General features: G+C 45.1%; 1 protein-coding gene across 1 annotated transcript in view; it reads right to left on the reverse strand.

Moving 5' to 3' along the window:
- Positions 1-20,224, reverse strand: part of grm8b (glutamate receptor, metabotropic 8b) — a 63,494-nt gene that overhangs the window by 2,402 nt on the left and 40,868 nt on the right. The window contains exons 6-8 of the mRNA XM_029522674.1: positions 16,075-16,275; positions 8,832-8,971; positions 7,748-8,683 (exon numbers count right to left, since the gene is read on the reverse strand). Of these exons, the coding sequence (XP_029378534.1) occupies positions 7,748-8,683; positions 8,832-8,971; positions 16,075-16,275 (1,277 nt within the window). The remainder of the gene's footprint in view (positions 1-7,747; positions 8,684-8,831; positions 8,972-16,074; positions 16,276-20,224) is intronic.

The raw sequence follows: 20,224 nt of genomic DNA on the forward strand, positions 1-20,224 counted from the left end.
ACAATGATGTGTCAAATTAAACCATGAACACAAAAATGAACAAGAAATGCAACAAAAAAGTGACACGGTAGGAGAGTCAGCTGTTCCACAGAATAAATCAGCGGCGGACCGACTGCCGCAGCTCCTCGGTGTGAGCAGCTGGATGATCGTTAAGACTCAATAATCTCCAAACTGAAACGCCATCAGCGACAGACCACAGAAACACCGGGGCTCAGTTTGACGGACGACCCTGAACTCATCATTAGGCCCTGCACCGAGACCACTGATCCTCAGCGCTGTCTCTGAACTAACAACGAGGCGTTCAGGGACCCGGTCAGACGACAATTAAAGCTGCAGTATTGTGGTGGGAGGGGCCCGACAGTCTCGTACGTAGACTTGAAGCCAAAGGATTCAGATTGCATTGAAGTCTATGGGAAAACACTCACTTCTCACTTGATTGATTCGTTTTCTTCGACACAACAGGACTGAGAGAAAACCAGGACAGCTGGTTCACCTGAACACTGGTGCTGTCTTTTATCATTTTCATCTATTTAAACTCTTTTAAGTCTCAAGGTTTTACATATCTGAGAGTTTGACAATCCAAATCTAACCAGCTTTATTCACGAGTGTATCAACAGAAGAAAAGTGACACACGAGGTTGAATTTATGAGAAAGAGCTGATTCTTTGGTTTAAGATAAAAAAACAACACGTCTTCAGTTCGCGACGCTGCCCAAAGATGACGTGATATTTCAGAAGGTTTGTAAAGCTGTGAGTGAACTTCAACCTCAACAGACATTTATCTGCATTCAGTTACAGATGTTGGTGAAGCAGAGAAGAGCGGGTGGACATCAGCTCACCAGCTGGAATCAACAGCTCGTCCCAAACAGCTGCGACAGACGCAAAACTCAAGGCATTCTGGGTAAAAAGGCAGAAAGCATCTGTGAGGTTGTGACGGGGAGCAGCTGAGCGTCATTTGTGTTCTCTGTTGTCGCCAACACTGATGCTGATGAAAATCAACAGTCTGCTCTGGAGGAGGAAACGTGGAGCCAGCTCAGTTATTAGAGAGAGAGAGAGAGAGCAGTGCGACTCAAGCTCTCTCCACCTCACACAGGCACAAACCTCTGTTTCCTCTGCCCGCCCCGCAGCATCTGTCACGACACACCTGTGCAAAAAGCTCCCAGCACAGCACCGCCGCCGCCACGGCCCAGAGACCGCCAACGTTGCCACAACAACCACCCCAAGTTAAAGCCACGGCCCGACTTAATGGCCCTCTGACTGAGTGTCGAACTGATGGTGGGGAATCCTCCACGGGGGGGGGGCGCCGCCACCAAGGCCGCAAGGAAGGAAGGAAATGTGGTGACAGATGGCGAGCCGCCCCCCCGACCATCACTTCCCTCTGCCCCCTTCCCTCCCATTAAGAGCCGGCAGAACGGCGGCGGTGATAGCTACAACACATGAAGGAATCATTGTGAAAATGTATGACAGACAGCAGAGCATAAAGTCGTTTGTGAGCCCGAGAGGCAAAAATAAGCCCCGAAGTGATTCAAGGGGCCGACACACGTGAGCCACGACACGAGCAGAGGAGGAAGAAGAGGGCGGCCAATCAGTCTGACAGCGTCCACACGAGGCCACATTTTTTCACAGTTTCTGGTGAAAATCGCAGTTCCTGTAAAGACCACAAGCCTTTTTAGAGACACATTTTCAGAATCCGCTCAGCCTCAGCTGACGAGGTATGTCACTCATAAAACAAGAAGAAACGCTGAATTTATCCTTGACAGATAAAAACCAAAGAGGTAAAGTTTCCCATTTCAGGTCCAGAACCTGCCGCCATCTTTGACTGATTTAGAACCAGCTTTGTTTCAGACTTTTTTTGGATTCTCAGGTATGAAAAAGTGCCGGCTCTCGCTCATTCAACTTTAAAGCTCCTTAACTGGGGGGTCGAAGGTGGACGTGGAGGTTTGGGAGGTTAATGGAGGCCGAGTCCTGCGACGGCTCAGCTCTGTGTGTCTGTGACCCGGACGCCACCTCGCCGTTCGATCAAAGTGGAGCTGGTCTGGAGCTCGCGGCTCCGAGAGCGTGACGGCAGCGAAAAGTGGGGCAGCAAATGTTTGCTGTGAGCGTCAGCAGCAGGAGAGCACAGAGACCAGGTGGACGGACGGCGAAGGTTCAATAAACACGGGAATATGCAGCATAATGAGCTCATTCTCCATCTCTGATGTTTTCGGGAGATTGGCCGCCGTAGCCCACAGGTTCTCCATCTGCTGAGCTCATTCACAGCTGAGATCAACTTTCGTTTATTTATCGCTTTTCTTTTCATAATTATCAGGAAAATAAACGTTAAAAAGTTTCTTTGAGTTCTTCAGAAAAAAAAAAAGTGGCTCTGGAGTCAAATGAGAAACGCCGAGGTGAGAACGCCTTTTCCTGTTTTTGTATTGTCTTCACAATGACTTCCCACTCAGGAACACAAACTGCTTCTTTAAAGCCAACAATCATCAGACAGCAGCTCTCCTCAGTCATTTCTGGGCTTTTTGTTTGTTTGTTTTCGAACAAGGAGGTTTAGGGACCTTCAGAGCTCGAGAACTTTTCACCTGCCAGATCTGACTCAGTTACTGAAAGCCAGATCACTGAAATCAGTTTCTATGACAACAATAAAACTATTTCCAAAGACTGAAGCAGCTGTTAACTACCAGATTTATTCATTTATATTTATTTGCTTCATGTTAATATTACGTTAGGTGAGCACCGTCTCCTCAGACCTCGGACCTGCTGAGGAACCTGAAGAGCCGGGTTCAGAAAATGATCAAACCTCACTGGAAACCATTTGTTAACGTAATGGTGAGATCTTTTTGGCAGATGAAACCGCTTCAGGTTGGTTTTCTTATGATCTGGTCTGACGTGGCCTGGAGCGACCTTTATCCTCGCAGCAGAAAGACAAACTGCTTCAACGACAGCGACGCTTCGCTTCGTATCGACTTTCTGCTCTCATGCTGGTTTTTTTTTTCCCTCTCCAACAGAAGCAGAGAAATTGAAATGGTGAAACGGCGTCGACAGCCGGTTTTCATGCCGTTCATCACCTGAAAACAAACAAAACCATCTCGGCCAGTTTGTGGGGTGTTAAGGTGAAGTCTTAGTCACAAACTAAACTGTGAAGTCAAAATTTAAAGGCTGTGTGAGCAAATGAAATAAATTAGATTGGACAGAAACAAACATCACAAAACTGCTTCTTCTTTTCTGATCTGTGGGAACGTAAATTACACACAGACTAATTATTGATGTGCTGGTATATAATAAAATCTTCATGTTTGTTTTTGTACAATATGACAGATTTTTCTTCATCCTCTGGTTTTGGACAAAAGCGCGTTCAGAATGAATTGTGGTGATTTTTACTTTTATTGTTCGTAATTCCATCAATATTGTTAAGAAATAGCAGTTCAGTATCATTATTAAATAGAAACCAGCCTTTTTCTAAACTGTGCCATCTTTTTTATTCTTTACACGGCAGAAAAGGAAAAGTTTGACTTGACAAAACTAAGATGAAGTGACATAAAAAGGGGAATTTATATCTGAAACATTGCACAAATGTAATATTGTTTTTTATTAGACTCGTTTCTATGATTGTTCTCATTTTCAAGTCTGTGCAATAAAAATGATTCGGCATCTGTCGACTTTGTGTCACAACTTTATGTCAAAATAAATCTCCATGATAAAAAAAAAAGTGGGAAATGGGATGCTGGGTTCAGAGAGGAAGCGCCGTGAACTCTGGGAGAGTTCGCCTTAAAGGGACAGTTCTGTGTTTAGCCTAGCTTAGCATAAAGAATGGAATTGGGGGAACGGCTTAGAGTCAGTAACAGAGAAGTAATACCTGCAGGTGTAAAACTCCAGCGTCCGAGGGGAGCTGGAGCTTTTATATGTGTGATTTTTATACTTGCAGATAAATCCCAGCAGCGTGAAGTGGATGTAGATGTCGACAACAGCACTAATAATGTCACCGTTAGCATATTAATATGATAAAGGAGCTCATCAGTGGAGGTCAGAGGAGCTGCATGGTAATCACGTCTGAGCTCCTCCGGCCGAACATCAGAGGCCTGTCCATTATGGACGTCTTCTCCTCCTCTACCTGCCTCCTCGGGGCAGCCGGTGCTGCGTTCAGGGATCGGCCCCTCCGGTGTGCTTATTATTCCTTCTTCGGCTTCTCTGTCTCTTTCTGTTGGCCTCAGCTGCAGCCGGCACGCAGCCAACGCACAGCCGAGTGTAAATGTCAGCGAGAGAAAAAATCCTGCTCCACATAAAGATCAGCTGATTAGTTCAGGGCTGATCACGTTGTTGTTGGTGTTTGTCACCGACACACAAAAAAAGGCCTTTCAGCTTGATCAGGAGTGTGGTGAGAGTCTGAGCGTATGATGAGTTCATTACAGCGAGCAGGATGACCCGGCAGGTCCAGGTACAAACCCCCGAGCCGCTCTCCGAATACTTCAGCTATAAATGAAGATCTGCAGAGATCGATACGTACTCGGCTGCAGATCCGTGTTTAACAAGGCGTTTTAATGAGGACCTTCGGCTCACCAGTCCCGTCTCGGACTGCAGGGAGGAGGAGAGAAGCTCTCCACCCGGACCGGTCTGACATTATCAGCAACTGGAAACAGCAGCGAGGAGAACCAGGATGAGATAAGCTGTTCCTGTTCTGACTGAAATCAGGCAGCACAGAGTCTGAAGCCATCCGATGCTGTGTCATTTATAACGCTAATGCTAATTTAAATTGATTTAAAGAGGAAGAAAGTGCTTTGGTTTTTAAGCTTCTGTTTTATTCTGGTGAAGTTGTTTGACAATGAAAAGATCGTCATTCACGTTCCTGCTCTTTAATCTGGACCACGCGGTGTTTGTCCATCTCGGTATGTAAAACCAGATTAAACCGTATTTGGAGGAGATCTGGACTCCGTCCTGATTGTGTGCTGGAGAATACAAGAACAGCACACGGCTGTTAAAATGAAATTTCCATCAACACAACGGTGTCAGATCAATATTTATAACTCGCGTTGTTTTTATTTATACATGAAATGAGGGGACTAACTGCCTCATCAGTCTGAGAGGGCCTTCTGTTTACGGAGCGGACAGAATAATAGTCCACAACACAACAACACAATTACATGAGATGTGACCTGTTACTTTCTTAATGACTAATTAATTGGTGCCTCATACAAAGGGTCGAACAAACACATTGAGTTTTTTCATGGTATTTATTACTGTTAATTATTATTAATTAGGATTATAAAGTTTTAAAAATCACATCAGCTGTGTTTGAACATTTATTTGTCTGAATTGGAGCAAAACATGAACCGATAACTTTTCTAGATACACTTTGAGACTTAATGTGGAGTTAATAGGAGACAGAGCAAAGTGACTGACTGTCAATGCTTTTTAATAAAACACTGACAACATAACGAGCTAAATGACAGATAATTCTGCATTTGCTTTGTGGACAGGTAAGACATCAGTGTCCTGTTTCCTCGAAGCACCTGGGTCACAATCAGCAGCGATTATCAGCAAAAACACCATCCAAAGAAACGATGAAACTCCAGGAAGAATGTTTCTGTTCAAAGAGAAGCTGTGGAGGAGTCCGGCAAAGAGACACAAGACTGTTCCTGAGGGACTAAAGAGGGTAAAGAGCTTGAATAAGTAATTCCCGAGTGGTCAGAAGAGCAAAGACAAAATAAAACATGTGATCCGCATCCAGGAAAAACAAGCACATTTCTGGCTTGTTTGTTTTTCGGGTCTGAGCAGAACATCCTTCAATATGGCTGACCTCTGACCTCCTGTGAGTTCATTGTTACGGCCAGGAGTTTTATTCTGGGAGGTGAAGTAATCTTCCTCTGAACAGTCTTTCAGGTTAAAGATAACAAGGAGGGAAAACTAGAATCGCTGCTGGCTGTAATCCTCATCGGGTCAGATCAGGGAACCTTTCAGTTCCTCAGCTCTTCTTAACAAAACTTTTTGACTGCATCTTTCAGTGTTAATGAAAACATCGAACTGGCTCAGAGAGACAGAGTCAACCGCCTGAGACAAAACATGAGGCCCGGCACCAGATGTAGATGTCGCCCCTGATCTTGACCAGAGTTTTCCCAAAGCGGTGCAAACAGACACGAAGATGGTTTTGATTTTAGAGAAACTTCATGTGAATCTGCTTCCCAGACTAAACGTGAGGGGGGAACCTGGAGAGGCAGGACTGTCACGGACTCATGAAGAAACAGAACTTTCCTGATGACGCACGGAGGAGAACAACTGCTGTTTCCTCCACTTCGGGGATACATTTTTAACATCTTTCTTGTAGTTTGAGTGTCTCCACATCAACGCATCAAACCTCAGTCCTTTATCCTCCAACAGCGGTAAAAAGTAACATCAAATTAAATCCTGCCCTGATAATTTCTTTTCCGCAGCTGAAATCAGCAGTAACCAGCTAACCGCCTGGAGTCTTTCCTGCAGAGACAGTTCTGCTCAGAGGACAAATAAAACCCTCCTGTGTCACAGAGACAGCCGCTAAAGCTCCTGTCAAACGACAATCACCATCAGCAGGAAGCCTGCGCAAGGAAACTCTGAAAAAGCCAGAATGAACAAGAAAGAGGTTGCAGAGTTCGCACAAAATTTGAAGGCAATCCGTCTAAAAGCCAAACGTTTAGCGGTGGAGCTACAGTACAAGAAAAGCTAGCGGACCGTTGGGATATTTCAAACTGGATGAAAACACGCTGGAGAGGAAAATCAGGCCTCAGGTCTGAGTTATAATCAGCCAGGGAGAGAGTTTCTAATTGAATCTGTCTCCACTGAAGTTAAAAAAATAAATAAATCTTGGCGTCTGGACGCAGTAGCAGATAAAGACCGAATCTCAGGTAACGGCTCCACCTGTCCTGCAGATCTCCCCACAGACTCCATGATGAGCACAGTCCTCCATCTGGCAGCTCACTTACAGCAAACTCAACCCAAAAACTGTTGTCTGAATGTGCTGAATCTAATTCTGCTCTAATTAGTTTTGTGTCGAGGAGCCTCGGAGCAGACTGTGGCTGATCACAAACCAATCGATTATCAATCAGCCACACCGATCGGACGGTTTCTAAAAATATCTGGCTGCGTCTGAAAACGTCCCGACGAGGTTTCCATTCGTCAGCAGCATGGCACAAAAAGTTCTGCTCTGGGGTCCGCTTGGTGGAGGTTAACACCACAGCTATCATAGGTTATTTTACATTTTTACTGAACTTTAGTCAAGTTAATCAGCTCTGAAGCAGAACCTGCAGCCTGAAACATGTTAGCTTCAGCTTCGGTCGAAACGACAACAAAGTCAACCAACTTTCAAAGCTAATGCTAATGCTAATGCTAATTATCTATCTGCAGCGGACATCAGCTTCTGTTACTTTAGCTGCCAAAATGAACTGCCAGAAAAATGACTAAAATCAATGGTAACTAAATTTACAGCTATTTTATTTTATTATTTATTTTATGTAAAGTATAAAGGCTGTGGTTGTGATTTAAATGAAGATGAAATCAGGAAGAAGGAAAGATAAAAAAAAAAGAGAGAGAGAGAGAGAGAAAGGAATCCCAAACTACGCAGCGTGAGAAATTCTATCAGCTTCACCTTCATGAATTGCAGGATTTTATCGTCGTGTCATCAGTTCGGTAAACGGAGACACTGCTGACAGTTTAGGTTTCCGTTTATAAACTCTGCCGAAGGGCTCAACAGTACATGAAACGTGACGGTACATTATTTATCAGACACACACTCACCCTCTCTGCCGACTGCGCCGTGCCGAAGAAGATGGGGATGAAGGCGAGCCAGATGATGCAGGTGGTGTACATAGTAAATCCAATGGGTTTGGCCTCGTTGAAGGTCTCTGGCACGCCACGCGTCTTGATGGCGTAAACAGTGCATGTGACCATCAAGAGGATGCTGTAACCCAGCGAGCAGATCAGAGACAGGTCAGAGATGTCGCACTTGAGCACGCCGCGTGCGTTCCCGGGATCCTGCGTACGCTGCTCCCCGTAATCCACGAAGGTGTGCGGCGGGTCGACGGCGAACCACATGAGGACGCCCAGCAGCTGGACCGAGATGAGTGAGAAGGTGATGACCAGTTGGGAGGCCGGAGAGATGAAACGCGGCGCCGTCACCGCCTTCTTGCCCTGCTCGAAGATGCGATGGATGCGGTTGGTCTTGGTGAGCAGCGCGGCGTAGCTGAAGCACATGCCGAGGCCCAGGAAGATGCGGCGGAAGGAGCAGACGACGACGTCGGGCGCGGCGATCATGGGGAAGGTGATGATGTAGCACAGGAAGATGCCCGTCAGGAGCACGTAGCTCATCTCCCGCCCAGCGGCGCGCACAATTGGGGTGTCGTTGTAGCGGACAAAGGTCACGATGACGAAGGTTGTGGCGACGATGCCCAGGACGGAGATGAAGACGGGCACCAGCGCCCAGGGCGAGTGCCACTCCAGCTTGATGATGGGGATGGGCTGGCAGCCGGTGCGGTTCCGGTCCGGCCTTTTCTCGTAGGGACAGAGCTCGCAGGTGAACTCGCTGGCCTGGAAGTGATACCCCTCGCAGCGCTCGCAGTGCCAGCAGCACGACACGCCCTTCACCACCTTCTTCCTCTCGCCGGTCCGACAGGGGAGGCTGCACACCGAGGCCGGCAGGGAGGAGTCGCCCATGGTCCACTGCAGGGCCTCCATCTGAACACACGGCGAAGGAACGTCCCAGTGATCAAACAAACAAACAAACAAACAGGAAGGAACCGTGTGATTTTCAGCCATCTCTTATCTCTTATTTATTTCTTTATCAAGTCATTTCTGGAAAATGGCACCAAGTGTTGGTCCTCACGTTTAGATGCAGCTGATTGGTCCAGTGTCCGATGACCTTGTACTCTGCTGTCGACCTGTTTGTGATCTGATACTGGAAGATGTCGTAGCGTCCCGGCGCGTCGCCGTTCTCGTTAAAGATGACCGGAGTCGCAGCACTTCCTGTGAAAAACACAAAGTGAAGAGTTCAGATATTCATCCCGGAGAACCTGGAGCAGTGAACCCGAGCTGCTCCACGAAGCTCTCACTGTTTTCTGCGGTTAATTAACGGCATTCGTTATTTTGGTGATGCACTCAGACTCAGGAGCTGTTTCAGTATCCTTTTGGAAAGCCTTCACAGGTAACGGCGTCTGTCTCAGCAGCTGGTTTTACTCTTTCACAAAGCTCCCAGACCTTCACCTGTCACAGACGGACCGACTCTCCTGTTTTATTTATTGAAGCTATTTCCTTTCTGGTCCTTCCTGATATGCTCAGCCGAGGTGATGCTGGTTTTCCTCTCAGCCTGACTCATCTTATCGCTGTTTCCCCACCGGCTGTTCAACAAAACAAACTACACTGACTTGTCCCGCCAAGTTAATGTCACACGCTGCCTGAAAACATTTGCAGTCCGACAGCTGTTTAATAAAACAAACAAACAAAAAATCATTGCAGCTGATGAGTCAAACAGTCTTCTGAGCACTGAAGCCAAAACCTGCCGCCACAAGATGTTAAACAGTAAATCAAATTAAAACTATAATTAAAGTTTTGTCAGGAAAACATAATTACTCTCTCCTGTGGTGCCACTGGGTTCATGTTGGAGCTGCATATCTTTTCACAGCTTCACTGTTTTCAAATTTAACACCTGGTTATTTTAGATGTGGCTTGTAGCTGCTTGTTATGGTAAAATACTATTATCATGTTATATACGTCTGAAGAGCTTGAAGCATTAAACATTTTGACTTTCATTTTTTGAACAATTCACTGAAAACACAATTGGGATGAGTATTTGTGAGCTCTTGCACATTTGGCCTCCCCGAGTATGAAGAGGCTTATAATCTGTTTCCTGATCCAGAGCAGGAAATACTTCAGGCGTCAAAACCTTAAAAACCAAAATGTTCGGATTTCAGAGGGTTTAAAAAAAAATCACAAAGACCATTCAGAGGTTCGGCTAATCCTCCGAAACTCGAAGAGGCTGGAATCTCCAGCCGCTGCGTTCACTGTGTTGTATTGTCATCGTACAGTCGTGCTGTACTCGTCGCTGCAGGGCCAATTTACCATCAGGAACGGCGGGCCTGAACTTGAAGTGGATTGGTTTGGAGCCGATGAAGCCGAGGGGAAGAGCTACAGATTGGAGCTAAAGAGCAGAACAACAACAACAACATGTACAAAAAAAGAAAACAGATTTATAATGAAGTGAGTGGGCGTCAGTTTGATTCTGTCCTGCCCTGATTTCCTTATTCAATGTGAATAAAAGCATCACAAATCACATCAACATGGAGATGAATCACCGCAGCTCGCCTCAACGTTGAACCCCCCTCCTCCTCCTCCACGTCCCTCCTTTCCCTCCAGAGAAGCTGCGTTCCTGCCGCGTTAATGCCTTTGCTGCATTATTTCCAAACGCGGTAACACATGCTGCAGCTTTGTCACTAAAACACAATGAGATGACCCACAAACAATCTGCTCTGTGGAGTAAAAAGCAGACGTTACAGCCAAATCCAGAACAAGGATCTGTTCTAGTCTCCTAAAGGGCCACCACGCCATTTTAACTCATTTACATTCCATGAATAATCATTTAATGGAACCACGGGCCATTAGGAGGAGATATTTGGAAGCTATTGCTACATCATTAGCATAAGATCATAAGAGAATGAGTTAATGAGGCATTTACAACACAAAAGGTGATAATATCCTCTCTGAGCAGCTGACAGTGACTCGATATCAGAAAGTGACAGGAAGGTTCGAGCGGGCAGCGGCTAGCTTAGCATGCTAACTTTAGTAGGTCAAAAAGAAGCAATCTATTTATTTACATTAGATCCCTGAACTGAACAAACACAGTTGCAAACTTGAATCTGCAGAAGAACTCAAGTGCACACAGATTTATTTGGTATATAAATGCAGAAGCTTATAAAACTAAGATTAAAGGTGCAAAGCTGGAGTTTTCACGACGTATTATTGGGTGAGCCTGGCATCAAAAAAAGTTCCAAATAGACCAGATAATTAAAGAGTTCCTGTCCTGAACACGTGCCGTGAATTTTGTTGTGATGGGCTCACGGGCCTTCGACAAAGAAAGCAGATACACAGAAAAGCTGGAAATAACAAACTGACTGGCGGTCAGAACAAATGATGTTGTTGTCAGGAAGCGAGGAGAAGTCAAATATGGGGAGATGGAGCTTTCAGGAAGACAAACACACAAACACACAACACACCCACGGACACATGTTGATGCTGGCCAAAGGAGATCTGTTAATGAATGTAATTCAGCCGTCGCTCCGGTCGTTGTTGACTGCAGTTAGTCAGCAAAGCGGAGCAGAAAGAGACCTGATGCTGCATCGATCCACCTGCTGGCATCGTTGTGTGTCTCTCTGAAGCTTTGGCAGAGAGAAGGTCTCGGGGTTTCATCGAGCCGGCCTCCTCTATCGATCGTTTCCGGGAGACCTTGGCGGACGGCGTGGGCAGTTAGAGCTGCAGCGTCCATTCATCTGTGTGATGAATCCTCTCCGGGCGACCACGCTCACGCTCGCTCTGCTCTTTTCTCCGACCGCACAAATTCATCCACCTCAACGGACAACAACTTTTGTACATTCAGCTCAACTGTAGAAGCTACAAAAAAAGAAACTTGGATTTGTACTGTACAGTTCTTGAGCGGTTAGAATTTCATTCATGATCCATCAAAGTGAAGATTCTCTGTAACAGAAGGAGCGATCGAACGAATATCAGGAAATAATTGACTGCTTCGTTGTGACATCACAAAGTCCCAGAAGTCCTGACGGCTGGTTTTGAGGTTCAGTGTCTGAGGGTTTCTCTGAGACTTTAACTGGACTAATACAGAACCTGGAGCTGATCCAGGATCAGAGACCAGATGGAGGTCTACCTGTAGACCGTGTGGACCTTAGAAAAAACATCCTAACAATCGCAGCCTGATCGAACTGCTTCGGGGATATTTAAGGTTCAGCATCGAGACGGGGATCGAACCGCTGACCTTTGAGACTAGTGGACAACCCGCTTTACCAACGCTTCCTTTTTTTGGGAGGGATTTTCACGTCTCTTCACACGTTTTGTTTTAAGCCTGGATCCTTTTTTGTTGTTGTTGCTTCCTCTCAGTCAGCATAATCTCCACTCGCAGCTGTTCAAACCTCACGACTCTCCAGCTGCTCACACGGTGTAAACATACTGATCATATCTGGAATGATTAATCAAGTCCCCGAGTTCGGCTACGAGCTCTCTGTGTCCCCCGCCGCCGCCTGCTGCTGACGCTGGGAAGTAAAAGTCAACTAACGAAGCTTCCTGTTTTCTCCTCACACGTTTCTGCTTTTACTCTCTTCTAAAAAGCTGCACATTTGAAGTGAAGTCACAGTGGGAGACCGCCCCCCCTCCCCCACTGATCGGCACCGATCTGACTGGAAGCTCTTTCTCCTGCTGCGTCTCAACGGGCTTGGCCACGCTGCATCCTCCCTAAAAAACAAAAAATGGCAACAGCAAGCTTTTATCGGCTCTTAGTAAGCGTCTGCTGTCCAAATAAATCAGAGGGGAACCTCCATGATGCGTCTGCCCACCTCTGCGCCTCCCGAGCCCCGCTGATCGCCTTCAAACAGGGACCGACCACAAAGGCCTCGCGCAGATGGCTGCAGCACGACGAGCTAACATTAGCACGAGCTTCTCTGACGCTCCTCTAAAAATAAGCACATGAGCAAGAAACACACGGCCCAGTTGGCAATTAACAACCCCCCCCCCCCCCACCCGACTCCATCCCCGGCCACTGCCACACAGCTCTGCTTCGGCCTGGATTCGCCACACTTCATACGTGGAATTATGGGTAACCCCCGATGCTCCACGCTCAGAGAAGTGAAGCGTAAAAACAGAAGCAGCTCGAGTTTGATTTATGTGAAGGTTAAACTGAACATGCTGCTCACAGATTCAGGCGGGAAAGCCCCAAACGCAGCGTGACATGAGCGTGTGTGTGTGTGCGCGCGCGCTTTGTAAAACTCAATCAGGCACAAACCACACATGAGCGGGATTCATCTGCGATGCACGTGAGCCGCTGCAGATGCTGCAACCTGCTCCTCTGAAATAAAGGTTGCATAATGAAGAACAGACAGGCGGCCCTCAGGTGCTGCTGCACAAACTCATCGCCTCTGACAAGATGGCTTCAAAAAGTGTTGTACTGTAACATTCATTTAGTCTGGATTCATTACATGGAAAGAAATCCAACATGTTTGGTGGTCACGCACACGCCAAGCTTGCTGTGTTGCCTCCAGATCCTCGCAGTTGTGTGTCTTCAATCAAACATAAAGAAAAAAACTCTGCGACTGAACCGACGCCATCATCATGTCATCCGTCTGTATTTACCGTGTTAAGTCTGTAAACTTTGTCAGACGAAGGTAAAGACAACTCAGAGTTCAAAGTGAACCTCCGTGAGATTAAATAACCTTTAAGATCCGTCTTAATCCTGAAACAGCCGTGAGAAGAGACACAACGATGGTTCCCACTCGAGCTCGACCGGCACGCTCACGTCTCTTCTTCTTCTTCTGAATTCCTCCTCCGAGCTTGAATCTGAAATTTGACTGGCTGATCCTCCCGTCGGTGAAACGTTTCCTGTCTCCCTCCCCTGTTTGCTTTAATTCAGCGAACGAGGCAACAAACTGTTTAATGTTTAAAGAGCTTTGACTGAGCACAGATTTACAGTTTCAGCCCTGTAGTGAAAATCACAGCCGATTCAATATTTAATGCTTCTTCCCTCCTCCTGCAGATCTCATTACGGTTATTTAACCCGGCCGCTGAAGCCTCTTAACTCGCCTTTGATGGAGAATTTTGGACGGAGGCCGAGGGAGCTCAACGCACTGCAGCTTCTAAAACAAGAGCAAATTAAGACAACATCTGCATCAATTTGGCAACTAATGCGCTGCAAAGACTCACAACACAACCAACAACAGAGGAAAATGACGCAAATAACAGTAACATGATTCGGGGCACAGTTCATGTTGAATAATTTCAGAGGATCAGGAAACACTTTCTGTGTCAAGCTGCTTTCTGTATTTGTGTTGTTGTAGTGTTGATCTCTCTGGGCCACCGTACTTTTGTCCTCTACAGGCCAGTCATGTTAGGAAGGTTTCTTCGCACACAATGAGGACACAACGGATAATTAAATATACTGCTGCACTGCTTTGTGAGTCCTGTCAACACCAGGTCTGAGGAGGAGGAGGGACATTTTCCCATAGACTTCATTCCAATCTGACTTCTTTTCAAGCCGAGTGAAGTCGCCCGTTGAATTTCAACAGACCAACATGTGAACAAACCAACTGCCCACTCAGTCTCTTGTTGTGAATTATTCACGGTTGTATTAGCAGATTTCTGAGGGAGTTCCAGATCAACGTGGAAAAGATAAGAAGAGCTTCGACCTTCAGCTGAAGGAAGCTGAAAAAAAAAAAAATTCAAATTCCTCCTTCGTCAAGGAGAGTAATTCTTCTCATTGAGTCATTAAAATAAGGTTCAGCCTTGGAGAGAGAAGGCGCCCGGCCCCAGAGGATTCTGGGAAAGCACGCCAGTCAAGCCATCGTTCACGCTCTCATAGAGAAATTAAACGGATCTGTTGTTCACCTGCAGAGTAAAAGATTATTTATCATCAGCACTGATTAAAGCTGTTCACTTTGTCCAGTTTCCATGTCGACGGGAACTCCTGACGGATCCGACACGGCGGACTCATAACCGAAGAATCAAGTCCAGAAGATAAAAGATGCTGTTTATATGATAAATTATCGAGCTGACCTTGAAGCTGTGACAGTCAACGGCAGGCACACTTTAGGTGTTTATCTTTTATTCATCTGGCCCATAAGGTGTTGGAAAGAAATTATTAAATACATAAATACAAAATAAAAATTCTGTTTTTCTACAATTATTTATTTATTCTTAACTTTTCTGCTTTAGTTTTTTTACTGACATATTTTACTCATGAAGCTCTTTGAAACAATTCGAGTGACTTTTTGGAAGAACCCAACTATTTTTCATAAAGGAGGGTATTTATTTATTTATTCATGCTTATAATGAACCTCATATTTCATCCGTTTGTGTTGAGACTGGTGCGTCTTTTTCCGTCTTCACCGTTGATCCAGAGCAGAAACGTCCTGCAGAGACAGATTCTGGCCTGATTTCAAGTCTTTCATGAAACTTTTATATTCAGCAGAAAAGTTTTTGAAGTTAGAACTTTAAACTGAATCTTTATTTTTCACATCTCAACATGTACAATCTCACCATTATTGGAGAAAAGTTGGATGTCAACTTCCAAAATGTTAAAACAAGACAAATTTACTCTGTAAAAACATCCATCATAAATCGGCCCGTTGCCCTTCACTCGATTCCCAAACTTATAGAAACTCGTGAACAGCAGCGTTCTGTAAAATTAACATCTCAGCATATATGAGGAAAACAGATTTCATTTTGTGCCGCCGTCAGTGTGAAGTGTTTATTAAAGTTGTGTGGAAGCAGATGGATCATCAGACTGCAGCAGCTTCCACTGAGCTCAGAATAATGAATCTGGAAAAGGCAGGATATAAAACTCTGCCGCCGTATTCGCCCTTTAATAATAAGCAGAGGATTCCCCCGATGACCACGTCAGCAGCTACACTTCCTGCTGGCGAAGGCCTGAAGGCCAGAAGGTCAACCGTGACGAGGAGGGCGCCCGGACGGCGACGTCGAAGAGAAGAAGGTGAAGACGAGGAGGGAAGATGAGGGACGGAAAACAGCCAAGCCGACAAACGGAGAAGAAGAAGAATGATTTGAAAAAAAAAAAAACCAAAAACGAATCGCCTCTTCATCTGAAAGTCAACCGATCAGCTCCGTGAGGAACCAACCGACCAATCAGAATTTATTCTCACTGTAGCCACGTCAGCCTTTCCAGGCTCGTCTCCATTTGGCTTCTTTCTACGACGCCTTTTATTCTGGTGTGTATTTAACGTAAACCTGAAGTCTCCCATTCACCCCCTGATGCTGATATCCAACATTACCAGTGAGGTGAAAACAGCAATCAAGGTCACAGGTTTTAAACTCAACTAAGAGCAAACGAGCAGTCTTACCGTTGAAGTTGACGGCCCGGATGTGGGCCAGCAGCTCCTTGCCGTCGATGTTGGCCATACGTGGACACAGTCCGGGGTAGCCGGCGCAGAGCTCGCGGTGCATGTGGTGCAGAGCGTGTGCCATGGCGTAGACGGCGTCCATCACGAACTGCACCTTCCCCTCCTGCTCGTAGGTGGAGTCACGGCCGACTTTCTCCAGCCCTGGAACAGCAACGGAAAGACCACCAAATAAAAACTCTGTCGTCAAAAACTTCACCATGCCACCAAACGCTCCAGAACAGAGCGGAGAGATGAACCACACAAGCAAAGTCGGAGCTTCAGTTAGTCCATAAGAGAGTAATTTTGGTTCCCAAAGCAGCAGAAACCAGAATCCTGTGTTAAAAAGTGCTTTTTGTCCCTTCGGTCACCAAAATCTAATCAATTCATCCGAGTGGAAGCTTGAGCCAAATTTAGGCTGTCGGACGATATTTGTCCTCTTCGACTGTCCACGAAAATCTACAAGAAGACAACTTGACAGTCTTTGATGTGATGTTCTTATTTGCAGGTAAATGAAAAGAAAAATTATTTATTTAAAATGACAAATCGAAAATGCCAGACTCATCTGTGTCTCCATCAACAGCAGCGGCAGCAGCAAAAGATTTATCAAAACTCAGACGGAGAAATTACTCGATAAATTATTTCTAATGAAAAAAAAAAAGAAAAGATTCTAAGTCAGACAACGTAAAATCTCAAATCAGCCCCCCCAACACAAAAAGCTTTGTTCTCAAAGTTGCTTTTAATTTGCTGGCTGTCATGTTTTCTCCAGTCTCGTGATCTTGTTTTGTCATTTCCAGATTCTCATCATTCATCAGAGACTCGTCAGTTTCTGAAATCAGTTCATGTGATTACAGCAGATAAAGTCAGTCAATATCAAGCTTTTATGAATATCTAATCTGGAATTGTGACCAAACTTGGGCAGTTTTTTAGATAATTTAGATTTCATTTTTCAAAACGCTGCCTGCAGAATCTAAATATGAGATTTCAGCAGACTGCATTTTGAAAAAGGCCTTTTTAAGATGAACTGAATATTTTTACTATTTGACACATCAACCTCATAATTACTGGATAAAAACAACAACACATCAGTTTCATTATGATCATTGAATAATTTGGACAAATTGGATAAAATGACATTGTAAATATGACTTTTTCTAATTACCATTTAGTATTTTCCACACTGTGGGATTCGTTCCATTTAAAAAAACAACAATAAAACATTGAGAAGGTGAAGCAGAAACGGCACAAAGTTTCCCTCCCTGCTCGTCCTTGCCGCCAGGCAGAATGCAAATGCACAAAAAGGATTATGGGAATGTGAAATGAGAGGCATTAGCTTTAAAGAAATACATTTGGCTCATTAACCGTGGTTACATAACAGAACGCAGAAGACGTCGTCATCTTTTATCTGAAAACTCTTGTTCAGCCCTTCCAAGAAATTTTTGAGTAATTACTGTTATTAGCATTACTAGAGCCACGGCGCCACGTGACACCGCCGCCGCCGCCGCCGCCGCCGCCGCCGCTGGCCTCAAGTTAAAGTAGGAGGGAAAACTAACTGCCGGAGTGGACCTTCCATCAACAGACAAGACTTCTGAATTAATAGGAGCTTAGAAATGAAATCCAATTTAATTTTAATAGCAGTCTGGTGGCGGGGGATCTGTCCGAGGGGAGACTTTTGCTCTGGCAGTAAAGACTGATTACCCGTTGGCGGTAATGAATGAGCCTCGAACGTGGAGCGGAGAGACGAGGAGAGATGGACGGCCTGCTGTTCGCCACAGATGACAAGAATACGTTTGGAGTCTAGAAATTCAATTGGTGTCCCGAAAGCTGCGCTTTGAATTTGAGAGCGGTTTCGGTTCTTTGGCTGCGTGGCTGCCCAGATCTTCTTATCGCGTTGGTTCGTTGCAGTTTAAGGTGGAAAACGTTGTGTTTACGATTAAAAGGTCAAAAGTTGCTTAAGCACAAAAGAGGGACTATATTTAAACGTGTTCATCCTCTGAGGAGTCTGAATGTTTCCTGCAGTTTCTAAACAAATCTGGCCTCCAGTTGTTGAGTTCAGTGCAGACACTCATCACACAGCTTCATCCCATCTGCTGGCATTTCAATAACACTTACAAGGCAAATTAAATTTCTCCTCTCTCTCTCTCCTTCTTGCTCTCTCGTGGGCATCCTTCTGTTTTAATTAGATTTGGAAATTAGATAAACAGCAAACTAATTACAGAGGTTAGCAGTGATGGGATGAGTTTGGGGAAACCTGCCGAGCTGCGGCGTCTCGATCGCCTGAATATATTTACATTGATAGAGTCTTTTTATTGCTGCTGACTTTTTTTTAATCAGTAACACGAATCTCCGAGAGATTCATCAGGATTAACAATGTTGTTTCCTGTTTCTGACTGAGAACACAACAGATTAGGAACATTAAAAACATGACGGCTTCATCTCAGACCTGCTCAAACATTCATGAATTCATCAGACTTCACTTATTATAATAACAAAACATCATTCATTCTCTGTCCACCTTTATCTTTAGGAGCGAGTTAAAAATAAAAATAAAATAAAAATAAACACATGAGAATAAGCTGTAACGCAAATGTTAACTAGGTTTATTATGAAGTGAGTGAGATTCTTATTTGTTTCTGCCTGGTTTTAAAAAACAAGAAGTTTTCATTTTCACAGCTGAAAGTCAAACTTGGACAGGAAGTAAATTTGAGTCTCACAGGAAGACCAACAAGACAAGACGGATTCATCTCCTGAAATTAATCACACTGCAAGCCAAGACCAACAAATTCCCAACCAAAAAATTAACACAACAATGCCCCATTATGTGACAACTCCAAAGTGGAATCCCGAGCCAAGACCTACAAATTCCAAACCAAAATCTGGATCTTGTTCTCCCCAAGAGAAGACCGAACCGTCGCCGGTCGGTCCCCAGCAGTCAGAAGTCCCAAATCAAGATTATAATTCCAACAACAAACACACAATCTTTGAGGTAAAATCAACAAATCAACACAAATAAGTTGTGTCAAGTTACAGATCCCAAACCTCGATTCAGGATGAGTGAGTCCAAAGTCAAGACCAACAAGTTGAGGCAGCTTACTGTTAAAACAGGAAAGTCCCAAGTCCAAGTCAAGTTTCAAATCCCAAATCCAGACCAAGCAGTCCTGAATCAGGATCTAAAAGTCAAACCAGGAAGTCTCAGGTGTGGACCAAACCAAGTCCCCAGGAAATCCAGCCTGAGGACAGACTTTGTCCTTTGGAGCCGGTGTAGTTGCTCTCTGTCAGGCTGGAAGGTGACGAAATATAAACAGCTTTTTCTCTCTTTCTTTTCCTTTACAGCTGCACATAACGCCGATGTCATCTGCGTGTGTGCTGTCACTTCCTGCTCTTCAGAGAGAAGGGAAGGATTCCTGAACAACCACACAGCTGCTCCGCGTCTGATATGGAGGCTGCTTTCAAACAGAAGCAAACGAGAGACATCACTTCTACATCTGCTGATGTTTTCTAACCAAAACAAACTGTGGCACAAAGAAAAGAAGACATCAAGCGCAGAAAACACAACGAGACTTTCACCACTTTGTGTCTTTTCAAAGAGATCTGCCGCAGAGACAAACCGCCAAACAACAAGACTCTTAACTCTGTAAACACGTTCAACAAAGCAGAAGAACACAATCAAATATTCATGTTCTGGTGAAAGTGAGTCTCCGAGTGAAAGAGTGAAAAACACGATTCCCCCTCGTTAGAAGAAACACACATCTTGTTTCGGCCAGATAGGTGGAGACAACTGAAACATCCGTAGAGATTCTTCAGGGCGGCGCAAGTTCAAGTTGTGTCTGGATTTTTAAATAAAACAGGAAAGGCCTCTTGCTTTTGGAGTTTTTTGCCATGCTTCCTGTTTTATTTTGAAATCTCTTTGCCATTTTAGCTTCCCGCCTGTGATGGATTGATTAGTTTGACTGAATATCGCCATCAGTGTGTTGTCATGGTCGTCTCTGTTCCCCATAACGTTTCCTCGTGGTGCCTTTTCCCGTCTCCACCTCTTCCAGCGTCGGTCATTAAAAAGTTGCCCCAGTGCGTCGCTTTGACCGTGAATCTGCACCGATCCGTGACAGAGCTGGTG

This window comes from Echeneis naucrates, chromosome 16 (genome assembly GCF_900963305.1).
Source record: "Echeneis naucrates chromosome 16, fEcheNa1.1, whole genome shotgun sequence".
NCBI classification, from domain to species: Eukaryota; Metazoa; Chordata; class Actinopteri; order Carangiformes; family Echeneidae; genus Echeneis; species Echeneis naucrates.